This window comes from Chiloscyllium plagiosum, unplaced genomic scaffold, assembly GCF_037043375.1.
Source record: "Chiloscyllium plagiosum isolate Xiang-an unplaced genomic scaffold, Cpla_swu_hap1 HiC_scaffold_48, whole genome shotgun sequence".
Lineage (NCBI taxonomy): Eukaryota > Metazoa > Chordata > Chondrichthyes > Orectolobiformes > Hemiscylliidae > Chiloscyllium > Chiloscyllium plagiosum.
Window position 1 is genome coordinate 13,838,608 of NW_028270186.1, and position 21,484 is coordinate 13,860,091.

The 21,484-nt window shown below is 37.1% G+C and overlaps 1 protein-coding gene across 8 annotated transcripts in view; it reads right to left on the bottom strand.

Annotated features, from left to right (window-relative positions):
* Window positions 1–3,806: 3,806 nt before the first annotated feature.
* The window catches only part of LOC122543146 (methylcytosine dioxygenase tet3), a 371,083-nt gene continuing 353,405 nt past the window's right edge, over window positions 3,807–21,484 (bottom strand). For all 8 annotated transcript variants that reach the window (XM_043681513.2, XM_087984416.1, XM_087984415.1 and 5 more), the window contains one exon: window positions 3,807–14,813. In XM_043681513.2, the coding sequence (XP_043537448.1) occupies window positions 12,973–14,813 (1,841 nt within the window). In that variant the 3' untranslated portion in view covers window positions 3,807–12,972. The remainder of the gene's footprint in view (window positions 14,814–21,484) is intronic.

Consider the following 21,484-nt stretch of genomic DNA (forward strand, 5'->3'; position numbering starts at 1 on the left):
CAATTAGGGCTGAGCAATAAAACCAATGATACCCACATCTCCATCAACAAAAAAATATCTCTGGAGAAAGCACCATCACCTGTCTCATCAGAAACCTCCACCAATGCAGTTACACCCACACAGCCTGTGGCAAGTATTGTTTGCAGCACTTGGATACCAGCCAATGGCCATCTCCAACAAGAGAGAACTCTCACCGATTAACATCCAGTGCCTTTATCATTGCAGAATCCCTACTAACAACAACCTGGGTGTGACCATGACCATCAACAGACCTGTATCAGCTGTATAAATACCATGGCTACAAGGGCAGGTCAGAGGCTAGGATCAGTGCAGTAAATAACTCATCTCCTATCTGGCCGATCCCTGGTCAATTTCAATGATGCACAAGAGTGAGATGGACTACCCCTACATGCCTGGAATTTGTCCATCAACAGCTCCATCAACACTCAAGAATCTTCACACTAACCAGGACAAAACAGCTGGCTTGATTTTCACAAACATTCACATCCTCCACCACTGATGCTCAGTCACAGCAGTAAAATACCTTCTACAAGATGGATTATAGAAAATCACTGAGGCTCCTTAGATCGCACCTTCAAAGCCTTTGATGACTACTATCTCGAAGGAAAAGGTCAGCAGATACATGGAAGCATTACCACATGAACATTTTCTCTTAAGTCACTTACTAACCTGACTCGGAAATACATTGTCATTGTTTCAAAATTGCTGGATCAAAATCTGGAATTCCCTCCTGAATACCATTGTGGATGTGACTACATCAGATGGACAGCAGTAATTCAAGAAGGCAGCGGACCACAGTTTCTCAAGGATATCCTAGGGTTGGATAATAAAAATTGGCTCAGCCTGTGAAGTCCATATCCCCAATGAGTAAAAGAACTCTCTGACCTTAGATCAAATACGCAAAACAGTCATCTCTTGCATGTCACCTTTAAATCAATGTGATTTGGGTGCCATGAGATTCTGGTATGGCACAGGCTTTATCTTGAAGGAAAGGTGTAATTAAGGAAATGTTTATTGGATACAAATATTTATGGATTGCAAATGTATTACACATGGCAGTACACCATACAATAACGTGAAGCCTGATATGTCGCAGATGGTGTGCTGACTTTATCTCATCTCAAACAACTTGGAAAATTGCAATTTCAGCTTCCACCTAATTCAATCACCTCGCATGACCCAATTCCCTGTTCTGCAGGACCCTGAAATCCTCAAACCCCACCCTCAAATGGCTAACTCACCCTTTTGACTTTTCAAGTGACAGAACGTCAATGGTTTAAATAATTAATACTTTTGTCACATCTAACCGAGCATTTCCATCTGAAATCATATTTATTTGTCATTGTTTCTTTCTTAGAACAACACCTGTCAGAGCTTTTGAAGATGTAATCAGAAAGGGAAATAGAGGGTATAAAAGGGCAGATTTGGATTCCCAGAATACTTGAAGTGTCAGTGCTTCACAAGAGCTCATATGGTGGGGATAAATCTAGTTAGAGGATTCATTAACAAATAGGAAAAGAGAGTCAGGATAAATGGATCATTGACGATCTGTAACGAGTGGGATTGCTGCAGGGATTGATTTCCACAATCTACACTTAGGTCTTAGATGAAGGACTCAAGTGTAATGTAGCCAAATTTGCAATCAATACAAAGTTGTTGGAAAGCATCTTGTGAGAAGGACACAGGCTGAATTTTACTTTGTTTTCACAATCCTGATATCAGGATGGAACAAATCCCAAGACTGCAGGGATCCTGCTCATTGATTTTCCTCGAGTTGTCTTTTTAATCGATTGAGTATTGTTGGCCCAATCACAGGGCCATATTCTCTCAAGCCATTATAGCACCACAGATGTGAACATTGCTGAGGATGCTAGCAGACCACAAGTCTTTGGTGGGCAAATTAATTAAAATGCAATCTAAAATTTTTAATCAAACAAATTCTCTTCCCAGAAAAGTCCTCTGTTCCTCAAAAAATGGTGATGCCACCAAGTGAAAGTGCCATTTCATACTAAAAGGAAAAACCCTTTTGGGTTGGGGAACAAGTGGATTGGGGAGGGAAGGAGGTTAGCTACAATTGTGAGTGCTGGCTTTTCTGCTTGCAGCACTTCTAAGGCCTGGAGCATCTGGCTCCAATGGTTTCCTCATATCCCCACGTTTGCTCACCATAAGCAAAATGCTCACGGTCCCACTTAATAATTCCATAACAGGGCATTTAAAAGCAGAAATTTTCTGTATCCTTTCGTCCTGAAGGTAGCCGATTCACACCCGAGCTTGGCTTGTGCTTGCTGCTGAGAAACTTTACTCCTGTACTTTGGCTTGTTAAATTCAGCCCAAAGAGTTCCAATAGCTTGAGATAAGTTAAAGCATTGAACAAAAAACTGACAAATGCATAGTCATGTTGGAAAATACGAGGTTATGCACTTTGCTAGGAATATGAGAAAACCAAAAGATGCATTACAGAGTGCCACAACACAATGGGATCTGGGTGTCCTTGTATATGAAACACAGATGTTAACTTTGTTAAGGTAATAGTTAGGAAAACAGAGAACGTTTGACTTAATTGGCTTAGAGTATAAAAGTCAGAAAATATTGCTCCAAAACCACGAATGAAAAAAAAACTGGACAAAGCTGAACCATTTCTGGAATATGCATATAAAGTTTTGATTTCCTTATTTAGGAAAGTGTATATGTGGAGGCAATTGAGGGAAAGTTAATGAGGGTCATTGCTCGGATAATTAGTATGTCTTTTGGGGAAACGTAGAGTGCATTAGGCCTTTACTCACGGGAGTTTGGAAGGCATGATTTGGAGGTGCTGGTGTTGGACTGGGGGGGGGGGGGGGGGGACAACGTTAAAAATCAACATTAGAGTGGTGCTGGAAATGCACAGCAGGTCAGGCAGTATTTGAGGAGCAGGAAACTCAATGTTTTGGGCAGGAGCTCTTCATCAGAAATGAAGGGCTCCTGCCGGAAACGTCGATTTTCCTGCTCCTCGGATGCTGCCTAACCTGCTGTACATTTCCAGCACCACTCTAATCTTGGCTCTAATCTCCAGCATATGCAGTCCTCAATTTCGCCCAAGGTTAAAAATCACAAACAGGTGGTTGAAGAAGCAGCGTTTTGAAAGCTAGTGCTTCCAAATAAACCTGTTGGACTATAACTTGGTGTTATGTGATTTTTGAGTTTGGAGAACGAGAGATGATTTTCTTGAAATTTCTGCAGGAATTGACAAGATGAATGCTGAATAGATATATTCTCCCATGAGGGATCTAGAACTAGGAGGCAATTTTCAGAAGACACAGTCACTCATTTAAGAGGGAGAAGAGAATGTACTTTGAGAAGAAATTCTGTAAAACCTTGGAATTCTCCAGATGGGCACTAAATCATTTAATATATTCAAGGGGCTGAGACCAAGATCAGCTCAGCCATGATTTTATTGAATGGCAGAGAAGGGTTGAGGAGTCATATAACCTTGTCCTGCCTCAATTCTTTTATTTTTTAGCTGATCAGATAGCTCTTAAACTAAGAGTGGATTCTTCAGTTCCTTGACATAACATAAAAGCTCTCAAAATGTCAACATTGAAATATTAATAGAAAGGGATTAAATCAAATTTTAAAAACAGATCATGCATGGCTGAAATGTAGATAATCCTGATTTTTTCTTTCATTTTCAAAGGCAAACAATGTATCAGTGGTGTCAACTAATGATGTGTTAAATAATAATTGTGGTCTTGTCCAAATACCTCAATACAATTTTGAGTCTCACAAATGTTAACAAAAGTCAAAGCTTTGAGTGCAAAAAATAAATATAAAATTTATTAAAACACCCACAATATTTCAAAATGATCATGAAGAATACATTTACAAGGAAGTTCTTGCAAACAACCTTTTTGTATACAATACAGTACAAATTAAAAAGAATCCTAGTCTTGAATCAGAGCCTTAATAATACAATTATAGACCACTGAATAAGACCATTGAAAAAGAATTCAAAGAAAATTAAAGAATAAATCAACCCAAAATAAAACTTTCAGCAAAATATTTACTGTACTAATATCTGCAGTAAGGTACATAAGATCCTATTCCATTTGGACTTTTTAAATGCTACTTTCATCCATTAAACTGCAAACTTCATTTCAAGTAGCGGACAGTGACATTTCCAAAGAAAGTTTCAAGTATGGGTTACAAGTCAACCTCTTGAATCTGAGGAACTTGTCATACAGTATGTATAACATTTTTATGGTCAACAATTGAATACAAAGAAACAAATTTGAACAATATTTTCCTATTGTTTTATACTTTCATGATCATCTTTTCTCACCCCTAATTCCTTAAATACATTACAAAATAATAAAAAAGACAATAGGCTTTAGAACATTATACACTACTGCTTTGACATAATGTACAAAGTTTTTTTTAGTTAACCAAAGCATCAGAATAAGCTTATTTGTCACACTTACAACATGAACAGAAGTATTGTAAGCCAAAAATAAAATCCCTGAAAGATGTATGATAAAATAAACAGAGATGGCATACCGATACATCGCAGTTAAAAGTATCCCTGATGTCAGAGTGGAAAGTAAAGTTAAATTAGACCACACAATAGTCTATGTTTTATTTTCTTTAGGCAACTATTCAAATTAGTTTGGGATATTAACATCATACTTCTTTCAACATAAAGCAAATTAAAAGAAGCACAGAACTGAATATGTTTGCACCATTTTAAATATAGATTTTCAATCAAACATATCAAAATGACTTTGAATTGACTGTGCAAGATTTACAGCAGTGGTTGTGCCATAAAAGTTAAACTGCAGCATTCTTAATTATAATTATTTACAGCCAACTGCAGGTGAACTCAAAAGAAACAGCTCATTGTCTAGTTTTAAAGAGTTGTCTTCCATTTATTTGCCATAAGGCAAAAATTAAATCTACAAGATGATAACTGTCTCACAGCTTTGCTGCATTAAACAATTAGTAATTATGAAGCAGAATTTGAAATCATGAGGGCAATGTTTCAATTATGTTAGATATTCCAGGTTCTTAAAACATTTCTACTAAGACATAAAATACATGTACTCAAGACTGAGGCTCAAGTCCAAAACCCTGGTTACTACTCAATCTTGTTCTGTTAAGATGATTTTGATCTCAGGGCTATAAGAAAACAATGGTTAGCAAGTGCCTGAAGATGCATCACAAGTTTATTTTTACCTGTCCAATGCAAAAACAACCCGACTCTGACGACGTCTGTGGAATACCTATACTTGCATTGTCCAAAGGTATTCAAAGTAGCAATGGTTTCCTAAGTCCATATTTTCCATAAAAAATTAAACAGGTCAAAGCCATATTTTCCACTCAGGAATAAACTGTTCTTTACAGAGAAGCTTATAGCCCTGAGCTCTTCAAAAACTTTAACTGACAATTATAATCCAAAAAGTAATAATATACAGCTTCCAGCAACAAAATTTGAATTAAATACAAATATTTAATCTTAGGAAGTGACATCTTTCATGACAAAGTGCAACACTTATTCATTTGTTTCAGGCCTATTAAAAGTATACTTTTCAGTTGTAAGCATTGTCTCAATTTGGCAAGAGTTCAGTTAAAAATGTTTTATGGAAATTTTGAGCTTGTTTCAAATTTGCCTTTCAAGTTAAATGGAAGACACACTCTTTAAAACTATAAATTATTGGTGTTTGGTCAAATATCCTGTTTAAAGGAACAAATTCATTTTCAAAACATATCACATTGAAATTCAGATTTAAGTACTGTTCCGACTGATTTTATTGTAAACAAGTGAAATATGGAATCCCATACTAATTTGCTTGTTATTCACCACCAATTATTGGCAAAAATCATTTCAGCTTTTTATTCATATTTTCCACACTTGGTATCCTTGCCAGTACAGATAAATTATAAAAGATATGAAAGCCAAATCACTAAAAGGAAAGCAGAGTAATTTTCTCTTTACAAGAATATACAAAGTGTACAACATAGTAGCTCACTGGAACTGCAACCCTTGCAATGTCCTTCCACCAACCACATGATTAATAGGATATTTTTACATCAAAAAGGTGCTTGCTGATTTACATGCTGCAAGGATCTGAGGCAATCTTGGAATACTGGCAAGCCATTAGGAATTTACAATTTCCACAAATAAAGATAAGTATATACATTAGCTCCTTGATGTAACATTCAGTTGAGCAGGGCAACTGAAAATGTGTAAATCATTTCTATGTTCTTCCATAATAGAGAAAGGACGATACCTCCTCCAAAATCACCCAAAAAAAGTAACACAATTGCAGTGTTTTGATGTGTTTAAAGGTGTCTCTATATTACATCGTTGACATCATTAAGCATTTTTGTTTTGCAGCAAGTTGCAATGGAGTCAGAACCTGAACTGACTTCAGAAGTAACATTGAAACCATCCCTGAACTCCACAGCCAGCCCTGACAGGCAGTTGTCTCACACAGCTTGCTTTGGACACCATTAAATTCAGGTGTATTAAACTGCCATAAAAAAAATGGCTCAAAGGTCCATTGAACCAGCTGAGTTTCTTACCTGAAGTAAACTTAAATGCTTAGAAAATACAGGTGTTACCTGTATTTACTGTTAAAAGTAGAGCTCTGTGAATGCACTTACTTTTTCAACAGGGATAATGAAATTTGAGCCAGATGGCAGAGTGTGAATACTGCCTGGTCTGAAATGCAGTTATCATTGTCAAAAGCATAAGTCACTTTTTCTGATATTTAAGATGAGGAGGTGCTGGTATTGGACTGGGGTGGACTAAGTTAAAAATCACAGAACACCAAATTATAGTCCAACAGGTTCATTTGGAGGTAGTAGCTTTCGGAGCACTGGTCCTTCGTAAGGTAGCGAAAGGAGCAGCGCTCCAAAAACTACTTCTTCCAAATGGTCCTGTTGGACTATAATCTGGTGTTGTGAGATTTTTAACTCTGATATTTAAAACATGTCAATTGTGCTAATATCTGAGGATATTCCTGCTCAAGATAATTCCATTTGAAAGCTGGATGTCATTGTGTTAATTGTTATTTGGTCTGCATGGGTTGCAGCAGATAAAATTCAAATGCAACAGTGTACACAGTGTAGTTTATTACTGTGTTTCCAGACCATTTTCCCTAATATAATCTGCAAGATGAGGGAATATGAAAGACTGCTCAGTCACCCACCAGCTCCTAACAAGGATGCAAAAGCCCTGACTCCCAGCCAAGTCTTTTGTCATTCTGAGCAAGAAATGTATATCTAAGCAATACAATGTTCTGAAGTCAACCCTAGGAGTGGCTCTAATGCAACAAAAATGGAATATTTTACCCGTGAATCTTTAAAATTTAGCATCTGTGTGGGAATACCCACGTTACTTTTTCCTATTTACCTATTGAAAAATGTACCCTCTTGCCTGTAAAGGAAATGCATAAATACATTCTGCCAGAAAAACAGAGTTATAAAAGTGAAGAAAGCATGCCCAATTTTGTCGGTTTTGAAAATACAGTTTTTTTGAAAGCCATGCTTATTTGCATCTGAACTGCAAGATTGCCCTAATGTTAGAAGTTATACAAGGAATGTAGAAAACACATATTCCTGGGTTTTAGGACAAGGAAGTCACCAAACAGAATCCATATTTCTGTACAACCAAAACACAAACATTTATTAAAAAAAGGGGGAGGAACACCTGACTGGACAAATTGAATAGCACCTCAAATAAAACAAAAGAAAATATAAAAGCAATTTGAAAGAAGTTTAAAACATACTTCATATTTACAAATACTGATATACAAAATAAAGCCACATGGATAAAGCATAAATTTATGCCAACATTTGAGCACAGGCAATGCAAGCATGTTGCTTCAGAATGGGTAACAAAAGCTAACATCTTTGTCATTGAAAAAACCAGAAATGCTGTATGAAGCTGAGCTGCCTTAAATCATTTTACGATAAGAAGGTTGCACCAAAAATACACACATTTAACATACTTCCTCGAAGAAGTCACATTTTCTACACAAAACTTCTGTTTAACGAATTGTGAACATTTTCTGTCACCACGCATAATTGAGTGCGGTGTGAGTCTCCACTGATAACAATAGTTGCGAAGTATTGATAAATGTCTCCTTAAACTAAATTGAGGCTGTAATGTAAGGATTTTTTGAATAAATTTTCTTTCTGACAAGAAATTTATGTTGTGACACTGGAAATATTTTAACTCCAAATTAAATTTCTAATCTTGGAAAGTGTGTGAATATTACATTGACCACTGCAGCACTTTATTGAAGATTTTTGTAGCACCTTTCAGCAGGTCATATTATAAATGATTCTCAAAGTCTGTTTCACTGATTCATGTTCAGCAGAAAATATAGTTCAATTGGTTTTGTGCTTTTTTACTGCCAAGCTATTTTTGAATGTCTGTTGACAACATTGCTGAGTTTAATATTCAATATTTTTCCAGACTTAAGTGAGGACTATCTCTTTAAATAATGCCAGGACTCAATGGCAATGTTAAATGCCATTCTATTTGATGAGCTGATGGCTAGTGGAATTTCAATGTTGGCAATCAGCATTCTATCACGAGATAAGGTTTACTTGCACAATGTGCAAATTAAAGATTTCGGAATCCCAAATCATTTTCTTTCTACATTATGTTCTAAAGAAATGATTTACTTCAATGTGTTTAAATCTAATTCATCACTATCTGTTTGGGTCTGACATTAGATATTGATTTGAAGAGCTGGTCCTTATTTTCTTCTTGCAAATATGTTTGTGACATATGTTTTGTTGTCTGGAGAGTAAAAATAGCAGTTTATCATTCCTGCCACAGCAAAGTTGCATGCAAGTGATGTAATGATGCATTTTAATCTGATTTCACCAAAAGATTATACATAAATAATTCATTGCAAGTTTTTTTTCCCTTGAAAATAATTCCCTTTAAAACATGAGGATCATTTATTCTCATGATTCTTTGATTTTAATTCATTCTGGTTGGTTTACTTATCTATTTTAGAGGTTTCAACATTGCATTTGACATTTGATGAGGGAATTATCACATGAAAGAATTTAAAAGATCTGCTGCTAGAAATTTAGTTTTGAGGCTTAAGTAGTTTACTGATATTCACTGAATGAGGCTCAAAGCCAAATTCTGATCTTAGCTTTCTTTTTTCAAGAATTTTTGATTTTCACAGTACAATGGATTTTAATGAGCAGCTTTCACTTCTGTTTTGTACAAAACCTAATGTGACATTTGCATTGAAATTTTATCAGTGACAATATATTTGTCAGTGACAAATTTGCTCAACTCAGATCATTTGAGATTCGAAAGCAAATACTGTACTTCTCTACAATTAACCAGCAAAAATACAAGTAGCATGTTAGTGGTATTTAGCCACATTAAGTTATGAATCAGTAAGAAATGCTATCCTGCATTTAATTCAAGTTATGTCAGGCTGTTACAGTGAGTAAATATTGCTGGTATTTCACATTTAATTATTTATTTTAGCACCCTTTAGTGTTTGCATGTATAGAAATAATGCCTGAGGTTTAATTTCAGGAATTAAAATTACCTGTTGTTCAGGAGAGCTTTTACACTGCACTTTTAGTAACAAGGGGAATAGATTCTTATAAACCGCAATCTTTTATAGATTGGCCTAAGTACATTCGGGGTAAGGGGAAAAGTTCGCATTATTCTTGAAACATTGCTGCAATTTGGCATGCAGGAGTGCAATAACATTTCAAACAATCCTTTCAGTACTACATTTTTGTGTATCAAGCTGATCAGTTGTTTTTTAATAGCTTATTTGATAGCTGATACACGGACAGTTTATTGAAATCTCAAATAAGGATCATGTGTTTTGAACATCAGCTCTTGAAAAAAATCTCTTCCTCAGTTCAGAGCAGAGTTGCTAAAATGAGCACTGTATGGAAAAGGATTAAGTTACCTGCAGGGTGGTAAATGCCTGGAGGATAATTGGCTATATTAGTCCTGCTCTGTCAAAGCACTCATCTTTCACACAGTCTTGTGAAACATAGCAACATTTTGCGATAAAAGTGATGAAATGAGGGCAAAAAGCTAATAATTTGGTCATTCTATTTTATATGGTGGAATCAATCCAACCTTGAATGGAATAATATAATTAATGATGCAAACAATGAATGTGTTTCAAAATAAGCTTTCATTAATGGTCTTATAACACCATTATTGCCTGAAAAGCTTTAGGAATTACTTTCCGAACATGGCAAATGTTAGTATAATCCTCATAAGATTAACGTGTTCAGAAACCTGTTCAGAAAACACATTCAGTTGTTGAACAAATTTAAGATCTGAGGTAATTTAAGAATGGTGTCTGTGACATGTGAACTATAATATAATTTAGACCAATATTTCTATTGATGGTAGAATCCAAACTATGAATCTTCAGTATATCATGTAAATATTTGATTAAATAGTCAGATTGGGGAATATGATGTCCAGCTAATAATATGCATTTGAATATTGTTTATCCAATATTGGAATGACTTTAAACTTTGTATTGGGATAGAAATAAGGCTTAAATTTTGTTCATCAGTTGGCTTGTTGACTTTGGACATTAGACGCAAAATAATCAAGGAAGGCACATGAATCCATTTGAATCAAACCCCACCAAAATTGAAATATTTATAGTTCTTTCTGTGGAGGATAGAGGGCAATATGCCTGAGGAACAGTAGATCTTTATTACATTTCCTTTTATACTTGAAATTAAGATTGAATTAACTTGCATTGTGATGTACACAATTGATTTTTTTTTAAAATTGCTGTACTTTCTGATGTATGTCAAACATTACATTGGATGTACATTTGTATACTGTCGATGGAATAGAGAAAGAAAAGTGCCATTTTTAAACTGTACAGCCAATTCCTCAAAACTGAACAAAAGCTCAGCGGAGGAAATTTGGTCAAAAATATTAAGTTTTTATACAAAAATCAGTAGATCTATTTTCATGCAAGTAATTCAATACCCCACTTTAGAAACTCATATTAAATAAAACATGCATTTTAAAATGTGAAACTGGATAAATACCAACTGATTGCAAGGTGAAACAAGTGTTAAGTATAGTAAGCCTGGATCATAAAACACTCCTTATTTCTACATCTGCTTTAGAAATACTGTAGGTTGGATTGATAACTGTGTAAATTAAGCAGTTACAAATTGTGATTTATGCATCAAATTTGACATCACTATGCTTGCTTCAATGTGGCAAAATAACTGGTACTTTAAATGAGCTATTTAAATAATGGTTTCTAATCAAAATAAGTATTTCAGCAATCCCAAAAATTAACTCGAGTTACTTTTTTGGTTTTAATCAGTGTCAAAACATGAGTAGTTTCAAGAACCAATTTACTAACTGATTATTTATTATTAATGTCTAAACATGGTTTTGGAAGATTAGGGGAAAAATGTAGGAAGGTGGAGAAATATTTTGCTAAAAATTCTGCAGCTATTTACAGTAGTTCTCCCAATAATTATCTGTTAAATAAACTACTTCAAGTTGTCATTTTAAAATCAATGTGAAAGTGCTTTAAAATGTTTTTAATATATTTACAGTTTAAAATTGGAGGATATAGGATGCAGGTGAAATACACAACCTGCTGTTCTTTTTATACCAATGTGTAAAAATGAGGAAAACAACAAAAATCAACTCAACTGTCATGCGAATCCCAGCAATCTGAATAGGCACCTGAATGCAGTTCTAATAACAACAAAATAGTGACAGGCATACCTTTTAGACTGGCGGTACATTGTCATCATAGTAAACCCTATATTTAGTAATTGAGTGAAGCAGAATATGTATCTTTAGTACATTTGAAGCTCTAAAAATTTTAGTTTGCTTGACAGAAGACACAAATTTGGTAATCAATGGTACAGTTCTGTTGTTGCATCTATGATTTAGTCTAAATTTACAATATTCTCAAATAGTTTTATTTTAATTGCAGTTGCAATAAAAGAAAACAATTTTGTTAATGTGGTTACCTAATCAATCTTTGTTTGCACTGGTACAGCTGAGACAGAAAAACGGCTGCTCACAAATTGAGATAACGAAAGTACAGGTTCTACTGCAATTACAAGTTAGATGATTCGTGAAACACAACTGGATGATCAATCATAAAATGACGTCAGGATTATCAATTAAGCTTGCCTTAATTAGTACATTAGATGTACTGTAAATTTCTTTTTTCAATGAAATGAGATGTTATGAAAATTGTAAAAACAATGAGCTGGAGGAGCACCATGATAGTAATTGCCATATAGTCTACCTCTGAACGGCACAATGGGAATTTTTTTTACATATAAGTGCATGTGTTTGATGCTTCAATTGAAACATCAGGCTAATAAGGTTTAGAGCACCAACAAGCCAGGCCAGCGAAATACATTTACAAATTTAAGTTGCTGGGCTAAGGGTTGTGTCGATGATTTTTATTGTTGTGACTAAAAAATGAACTCTGTGCTGTAAACTTATTCTTTTTAAAAGCACCAATTTCTTTTAGTTTTGCTTCAGATGATGCCCTACACATATAATTCAACAGGTCAAGATGTTATTATCTGTCAGAATTAACCTGGCCCTGAAGTAGTAGCTGCTTCTCTAACAAATGATTATTTTTTGAACAACATAGACAACAAAAGGTGTACAATAAATACTATTCTTCTAATTTGACATAGAAAGTTTTCTTTTTACCCCTCAGTATGATGGGCAATTATAAGTTCAAAAACATGTAGATATATAAATTAGATTACTAAAACTGGAAATTTTCAATTGTAATTAAAATTCTTTGCTCAGAGTGCAGCTTTCGAGATGATTTGCACTTGAGTGGAATTTCCCCTCTACAGTATATTCATCAGAGGAAAGCACCGCAACCAGCAACAGAAACAGCTGCTGTAGTGAGGTAAAATGGCCGCAAGGTTGTACATATCTCAAATCCAGCGGTTGTAGGGTCCTGTTACCTGGGTATAGGCATATGAAGACACAGTGATAACAGTGTTTGTTGTGATGGTCATAGCCTGACGTGTGGGAAAGTAGTCTTTTTTGTCATGTTCAATATCTGCAGTTGGTGCACTGCCCCACTTGCGTTTTTTCCCAAGAAGCTTGGTGTTTACCAGTGGCAAACCTAATCTTGCTGCTTCTTCCTGTCTTTGTTTTGCTCTTTCTGCAAGAATTTTCATCTTTGCTTCCCAGAGAGCTAAGCCGTGGTTTGGCTGATTTAAGTTCTTATGCTGGTAGAACACAAGCGATATCCGTGTGGGGTGACACCGGTTTGGTTTTTTTAATGGAGTCGTGGCATGAAGCTCTCTTCTGGCACATTCAATTAAAATAGAACCATGAGCTGGTGCCACAGCAACTCCACCAATGTTCCCATCCAAAAAATTATGTTCACTGTCAGACCAAACTTCCTCTTCTTCCTCTTTAACATTCTCAGGAGGCAAATCTTCCATGCTTTCATTCATGCAGTAAGGATCCCACAGTTGTTCCTGTAGGTCTGCACTCTGTAATACTGACTTATTTTCATTTACTTTGTAAAGATCCCACTGCTTGCCTTCCAAATTTGTGCTGGGTAACATCGTTCCATTTTCACCCCATACTTTCTCATGCGGGTTTATGCTGGATACGGAGGGCTTACTGTTACTTATTTTATACAAATCCCATGGTTTATCTTGTAGACTAGGTCCTGATATAATTGACAAGTTGTTCTGTATTTTCACAGGTTCCCATAATTTGTCTTTAAGATTCACATTAGATGAGATTGAGGGTGGTGATCTGGTTTCACCTGTTTTGAATGAATCCCACATTGTTTCCTGGAGATTTGCACTTTGCACTGGTGGTGCACTTCTGCTATCTGTAAGCAAATTCCAAGGCTTTTCTTGCATATTTGTTGCAGGTATTCCTGTTGCATTCCTATTCAATGTTGTCGAATTCCATTTTTCATGAACATTTGTGTTAATTAAGTTGGCATTATCAGTAGGATTGAATAAGCCCCATGTTTTTTCATGACCAGATGTTCCAGCTGATATTAAACTACCATTTGGTTTAAACATATCCCATGATTTTCTTTGATGGGCTATGTTAGGTGGCATTTGTAGAGGAGAAAAGGTACTGCTTACTGCATGGACATTCATAGATATCCCACGACAGGATTGTGAATAGGAAACAGAGTCATCTGGCTCTTGCTTGATAAATCGATTGACACTGTTTGCATTTTGTGGAACTCTTTTGACTTCCTCAGGTATTTGATGTGATTGATTGGATGTTGTAGATAACGATGTTTGAGAAACTAATCCTGATCCTCCTTGGAACATGGGTTGATGATTCTGCTTTGGTGTCATCTCCGCAGCCTGTTCGGAGCAATCAATCCTGTTACTTCTGAGGGCAAGATTGAAATTAGCACACAGCTCCTGTACATCAGGCTTCTTCTCAAAGCTGTTTCCTGAGAAACTCCCTGGTCTTGTATCATTTCTGCCATAGTTAAGGAATGATGTGGGAAATAATTGGTCACTTGTATAACCATAATATCCATATGAGAATGAATACCTTGGATGAAAATTGTTAATGGAAGGCAGGGTTGGCCTTGCATAGTAAGAATGATAAGGATAGACATTTCCCAGACTGTAAGCGTTGGAGGGTCTACAGCTACCAAGCACTGTGTAACTCTCAACAACTGAATTTCCACTGTGTTTGTAGGAATTGTAGTGATCTTGCGGTTCTATTTTGATTGAAGGTGTAATGTGATGTTGGGGTGTTGCAGTTGCCATTGTCATATCTGGAATATAAGAAAAAGCAAGATGCACTAGAATCATTGGTAACTCATGCAGCCAATTTTAAATGCCAAAACTAATCTATCTCATGTAACCACTGCAGTTATGACACAGTAGACATAATTACTTTTATTTATTATCAAAAATTTAATTTAAAATTGAAAAGAAAGCACAAAATAAGAGCATAAACAAAGTTTATCAAAAAGGCTTTCAACACTATTAATCCCTTCGAGACTGATTACTAAACTTAGTGATCTTGGACTAAGCCCCACTCTCTGCAACTGGATCCTCAGTTTCCTGACCCACAGGCCACAGTCAAAATTGGGGACAATATTTCATTCTCACTAACACTCAGCACTAGAGCCCCCTCCCTCCCCCGGCGTGCCCCCTACTGTACTCACTGTAAATCCATGACTGCATCACCACATACCAGACTAATGCCATTTACAAGTTCGCTGATGACACCACCATAGTTGGTTGAATCTCAGATGGCGACGAAACAGACTATAGACGGGAGGTGGAAAATGGTGCACTGAGAACAAGCTAGCTCTCAATGCTGGAAAAAGCAAGGAACTCATTATTGACTTTTGGCAGGATGACACTCATGCCCCCCTACACATTAACAGCACCGAGATGGAACAAGTGGAGAGTGTCAATCTCCTGGGACTGGTTATCCACAACAAGCTTCCTTGGACTCTTCATGTGGATGCACTGGTTACAAAGGTCCAACAACGTCTTAGATTAGATTAGATTACATTACAGTGTGGAAATAGGCCCTTCGGCCCAACAAGTCCACACCGACCTGCCGAAGCGCAACCCACCCATACCCCTACATTTACCCCTTACCTAACACTACGGGCAATTTAGCATGGCCAATTCACCTGACCCTGCACATCTTTGGACTGTGGGAGGAAACCGGAGCACCCGGAGGAAACCCACGCAGACACGGGGAGAACGTGCAAACTCCACACAGTCAGTCGCCTGAGGCGGGAATTGAACCCGGGTCTCTGGCGCTGTGAGGCAACAGTGCTAACCACTGTGCCACCGTCTCTTCCTCCTCAAACAGCCAAGGAAATTTGGCATGATGGCGAATACCCTTGCCAACTTATACAGGTGTACCATCGAGTGCATTCTGTCTGGATTCAAGATTGGAGACGGCTACAGAGAGTGGTGAACTCAGCCCGGACAATCACGAAGGCCAACCTCCCATCGATAGAATCCATCTACCAGGCCCGCTTGTCAAAGAAAGGCTGCCAGCATTCTCAAAGATCCATCCCACTCTCGCAATGTTTTTCTACAACCTCTACCATCGGGGAGAAAGTGCAGAAGCCTCAACACGCACGAGCTGGTTTCGTAACAGTTTCTACACTACTGTTGTTCAAATACTGAATGGAGTCACAAACTCTTAACATTCGCCTGTACCTGTATTTTTGTTTTTACCGCTGTTTACCTATTATTTACTTATCTATGCTACTTAACTCTGTGATCTGCCTGTATTGCTCGCAGGACAAAACTTTTCACTGTGCCTCGGTACACGTGACAATAAATTCAATTCAATTCAATTTCAGAACAAGGAAAGAACTTTTAACACATTGTGCTTATATCTTTTCTACTCCATCTCACACTGCCCACAATCTGGATTGTGCAGATTATTTCAAATTTTTATCACCTTGAATTGAAATTCTCTCTCCTCAGAGCTGTTTAAAATTCACTTTTGATTAGTAAGCAAATCTAAGAGTCTCAACCAAATCATTCTTTACCATCTCTACTCTAGACAATGAAAAAAAGCCTTGTTTATGTAACCTCACATCATAAGGTGACATTCCAATTAATCTGAGCTGTACTGTGTCCAAGGTCACTGTATGCTTTAAGTGCTATACTTCAAACTTGATTTCGTATTCCAGTTGCGATCTAACTAGGGCTATATATACAGTAGAAAATATCCTGTTCTTTATGGTCGATGTGGTAAATTAGAAGGGCTTACATTCTATTAGTCTTTGTGATGAGTTTTTTTAATGTATTGCGGTTTAGTAATCAGTGCGAGTGGCTCCTGCGTCTTCTTGGGCTTCCACTATTCCTAGATTTCAGCATTAAAATAATAGTATCCAGGTGCTCCTTAAACTTATTGAAAACATTCTACATGTGAAAAATTGTCTGTCTTCCATCTGACCAAGTTGGTTGACTTATTTAAAACTGTATTTCTGATTTCATTTGAAAAGAAATGCCACTATCTGAAGTAACAATTAAGGAACTTGCTTAGTGAAAATTTGTTTTTTTAACTTTTTGCAGAAGTAGAATTATTTGATTATGTGTTTCTTATATAAATCTGAATAATATCAAAATGAAAGGCAGCATTTATGAAATTACTGCTCCATGGATATGATTGACACAATTTGTCTAGGTCATTCAATTTCTAACAATTTTTAAAAAGAATTGAAACAACTGTTGTCAAGCAAAGTATGAAGCTGTTCTATTCATGTGAATTATTTTTCCTTCTTTTTCTTGCTTGCTTGAAAGGGAACACATGAACTAGCAATAATTTCCGATGTGTAATGATTGTAAAAGATAATCAGGTAATAGATTCAGTGAGAGGTGTTATATAAATTAATGGTCCTAAAAGGTTACCAGAGGAGGCTGCAAAAGCCATCAGCCAATCTGGGAGTCTCGGGAGAATTACAGAGTCCAGATTAAGATCGTGATCAGGTCATAAGTGCTGTCCCTTGCTCCTGATAGTCTAAGTAATTCTGTGTAACTCATCAATGTAAATTGGACCTGTTGCTATCTGAAATAAACTACCTCTTCATAGAATCATCGAATCCTTACAGTGTGGAAACAGGCCATTTGGCCCAACAAGTCCACACCAACCCTCTGAAGAGTAACCCACCCAGACCCATTTCCCTACCCTATTACTCTACATTTACTCCTGATTAATGTACCTAACCTACACATCCCTGAACACTATGGGCAATTTACCGTGACCAATTCACCTAACCTGCATACCTTTGGATTGTGTAAGGAAACTGGAGCGCCAGGAGGAAACCAACGCAGACATGAGGAGGATGTGGAAACTCCACACAGACAGTTGCCCGAGGCTGAAATTGAACCCGGGTGCCTGGCGCTGAGAGTCAGTAGTGCTAACTACTGAGTCACCGTGGTGCCGCTACTGAGCCACTGTGCTGCCTCTTGCTATTAAAAAGAGTGCGTCCTCTTGTTAAGACTCACTACCCGTTAATCCTTTACCACTGTAAACCAAATAGTACATTAGACATAGTATGGAAAGAAGGATTCGTGGCAACACTGTACCCCAACCATGAACTGGTCTTGGTTAGTTCCACAAACCTACAATGTCAGCAACATAAATTCTTAGATATAGTAGTCTACAGCAGAGAAAACGGTCCTTCAGTCCGTCAAGTCTTCACCATCAAAAATAATTACCTTGTCCAATTTTTCATCTTTAAACCTTGCATACCTTGGTATCACAAATGGACATCAAAATACTACTTAAACGTTGAGAATTTTTTTCCTTTACCACCTTTATGGTCAGTGACTTCCAGTTTTCCACCTACTTCTGGGTGAAAATATTTTTTCTTACAACTCCTCTAAGCCTTCTACCCCTTACTTTACATCTATGACCCCTGCCCATTGATCCCTCCACCAAGGGAAAATGTTCCTTCCTGTCAACCTTATCCATGCCCCTTGGTCATTTTACAAATTTCAACCATATTCTCCTTAGTCACCTTTGCTCCAAGGAAAACAAGCCCAGTCCATCCAACCTCTCTTCAGAACTAAAACTCTCCAGACCAGGAAACAACCTGGTAAATCTTCTTTGCACCCTCTCCAGTGCTTTCACATCCCTCTTTTTAAATTCCAGAACTGTACACAATACTCGAGACTAAACAATGTTTTATACAGTTGTGTCCCTGCTTGTGAAATGTATGCGTTGGGTCATAAAGGCAAGTAAGCCACATGCCTTCTTTAGGGGAGGCAATGACGCAGTGGTATTATCACTGGACTATTAATCCAGAGACCCAGGTAATATTCTGGAGACCAAGGTTTGAATCCCACCACAGCAGATGGTGGAATTAAAATTCAATAAATATCTGGAATTAAGAATCTGACAGCAACTATAAATCTATTGGCGATTGTCAGAAAGATCCATCTGGCTCAATAATGTCCTGAGGTAGGGAAACCCACCCTTAACCTAGTCTGGCTTACATGTGACTCCAGACCCACAACAATGTGGTTGCTCCTAACGGTCCTCTGGACAATTAGGGGTGGGCAATAAGGGATGGACAATAAGTGTTGGCCCAGCCAGTGACACCCTCATCCCATGAATGAGTAAAAAGAAACACTATTTACTTGTCCTGCTACTTTAAGGGACTTGCATGTCAAGGGCCCTCCAATCCTCAGTGCTTCCCAGGCTCCTACTGTTCATCATGTATGCCCTTGCATTATTTGTCATTCCCAAATACATCAGACTAATCTGGACTGAATTCTATTTGCCACTGATCAACCCATTTTATCTCCTTTTCTATATCTGCCTGTAATCTCAGGCTATTTGCACGATTTACTAACCCACCAATTTTCTTTTTAATCATCCTTGAAAATATCTTTCCTATATTTACAATTAAATTATTTATGTATTATCACAAACTGCAAAGATCCCTACACTGACCCCTGTGGAACCCCATTGGACACAAAAAACAACTTGACCATAAACATTTGCTTCCTGCCACTCAGCCAAGTCTGGATCCATGAACCAAATTTCCTTCCAATGTGTGAGTTCCTACTTTTGCTATCATGCGGGACCTTGTCAAATGCCTTGATGAAGTCCAAGTCGACTACTTTGTATGTATTTTCCCTCACCTGGTCAGCTCTGTGAAAAATTCAATTAAGTTGATGAGACATGACCTCTCCTGAAGAAAACCATGCTGACTGTTCTTGATTATTGCCCACCTCTCCAAGTGTAGAGTAATTGCTTCCAATAGTTTTCCCATCCTTGAGGTTAGACTAACTGTCCTGTAGTTTCCTGATTTATCTTTGCTCCCTTTTTGAATAATAGTATCACATTAGCTGTCCTCCAGTTCTTTGGCACTTCTCCTGTAGTCAGGGAAGAATTGAAAATTATTGCCAATGCCCTTGCTATTTCCGCCCTTGCCTCACTCAAAATCTTGGAACATATTTCACCTGACTCAGGAGATTTACCTACTTTTAAGCCTCCCAGACTACTCAAAAGCTCCTCTCTGTCTATGCTAACTTCTTAAAGTATGTCACAAGCCCTCTCCCTGATTTCTATACCTACATCCTGTAAGGCAAAAATAAAGCAACAAATGCAGGAATCATAATTGATTAATTAGTTTGATGAATAAGGACATTAGAATTATTATATTGGACAAACTTGCTTTGATGCATTTGGTTCATTTGAGAATCTGATAATCCATGAAATGAGTATTATAGATTTGATCTATAATAGATCATTGTTGATGAGGAGTGACAGTCGGCAGTGATTCAATTTTCTGATAAAATGAACCAAACTGAGTTTGGATAAGAGATGAATTTGGATAATGTGATGCCACAAACTGGACATAATAGTCTTTTTTTTTTTAAAAGGTTCACCATAATTCCTTTACTTTTGTCCTCATTTATAAAACCCAGGATCCTATCTGTCTCAATGTCCATTCTTTTAATCAGCTCTGTCATCATCGAAGATTTATGGACAGATAAGCCCTGCTGTTGCACTTCTTTGAGAATTGCATCCTTTATTTTGCATTAATGCTCCTTTTTCTCTCTAATGTAATGTACAACTTCACATTTCCTTCCATTAAATTTCATCTGCCACATGTTTATTCATTCCACATGACCTAACTGTCTTCCTCACAGTTCAAAATGCTTCCAAGTGTGTGTCATCAGAAAATTTCAAAATCTTGCCTGAAGCACCCAAGTCAAGGCTCTGAAAAAAGATCAAGAAAAGCAGTAATCCCAGGACCAACCTATATCGCCCTCCAGTCTGAAAACTATCATTTACACTACTTTGTTTCCTGCCACACAACCAACTTCACATCTTTGCTGCCACTGTCCCTTTTATTCCACATGCAGGGTGGTTTTCACACACAGGGTGGTGGGCTTTTGGAATGCGTTGCCAGCAGAGGTGGTAGAGGCAGGCACTGTAGATTCATTTAAGATGCATCTGGACAAATGCATGAGTAGGTGGGGAGCAGAGGGATATAGATGCTTAGGAATTGACTGACAGATTTAAGCACTTGGATCGGCTCAGGCTTGGAGGGCCAAAGGGCCTGTACCTGGGCTGTAAATTTTCTTTGTTTATGCTTTGACTTTATTAACAAACCTGTTATGTGACACCTCATCACATTCCTTTTGGAAGCTGACGTACACCACATAATCACAAAAAAAACTGTTAAATTAATTAAACTCATTTCCTCTCAAAAAATCCATATACTTATTCTATTTATCCAAGTAATTAATAATTCTACAGCTTATCATGCCTAAAAGCTTACCACAGAGTTAAATTGAGCCTGTTGTCTCTGGGCCTATTCAGGCAAATCAGTTGATACTAAGGCTTGGAAACCATTTGAAAATGGGCTGGGGCTTCAGCAACATATCTAGTCTACCAATGTATTGAATCAGTCATGTTAACAGTAAATGATTGTTGAATAAA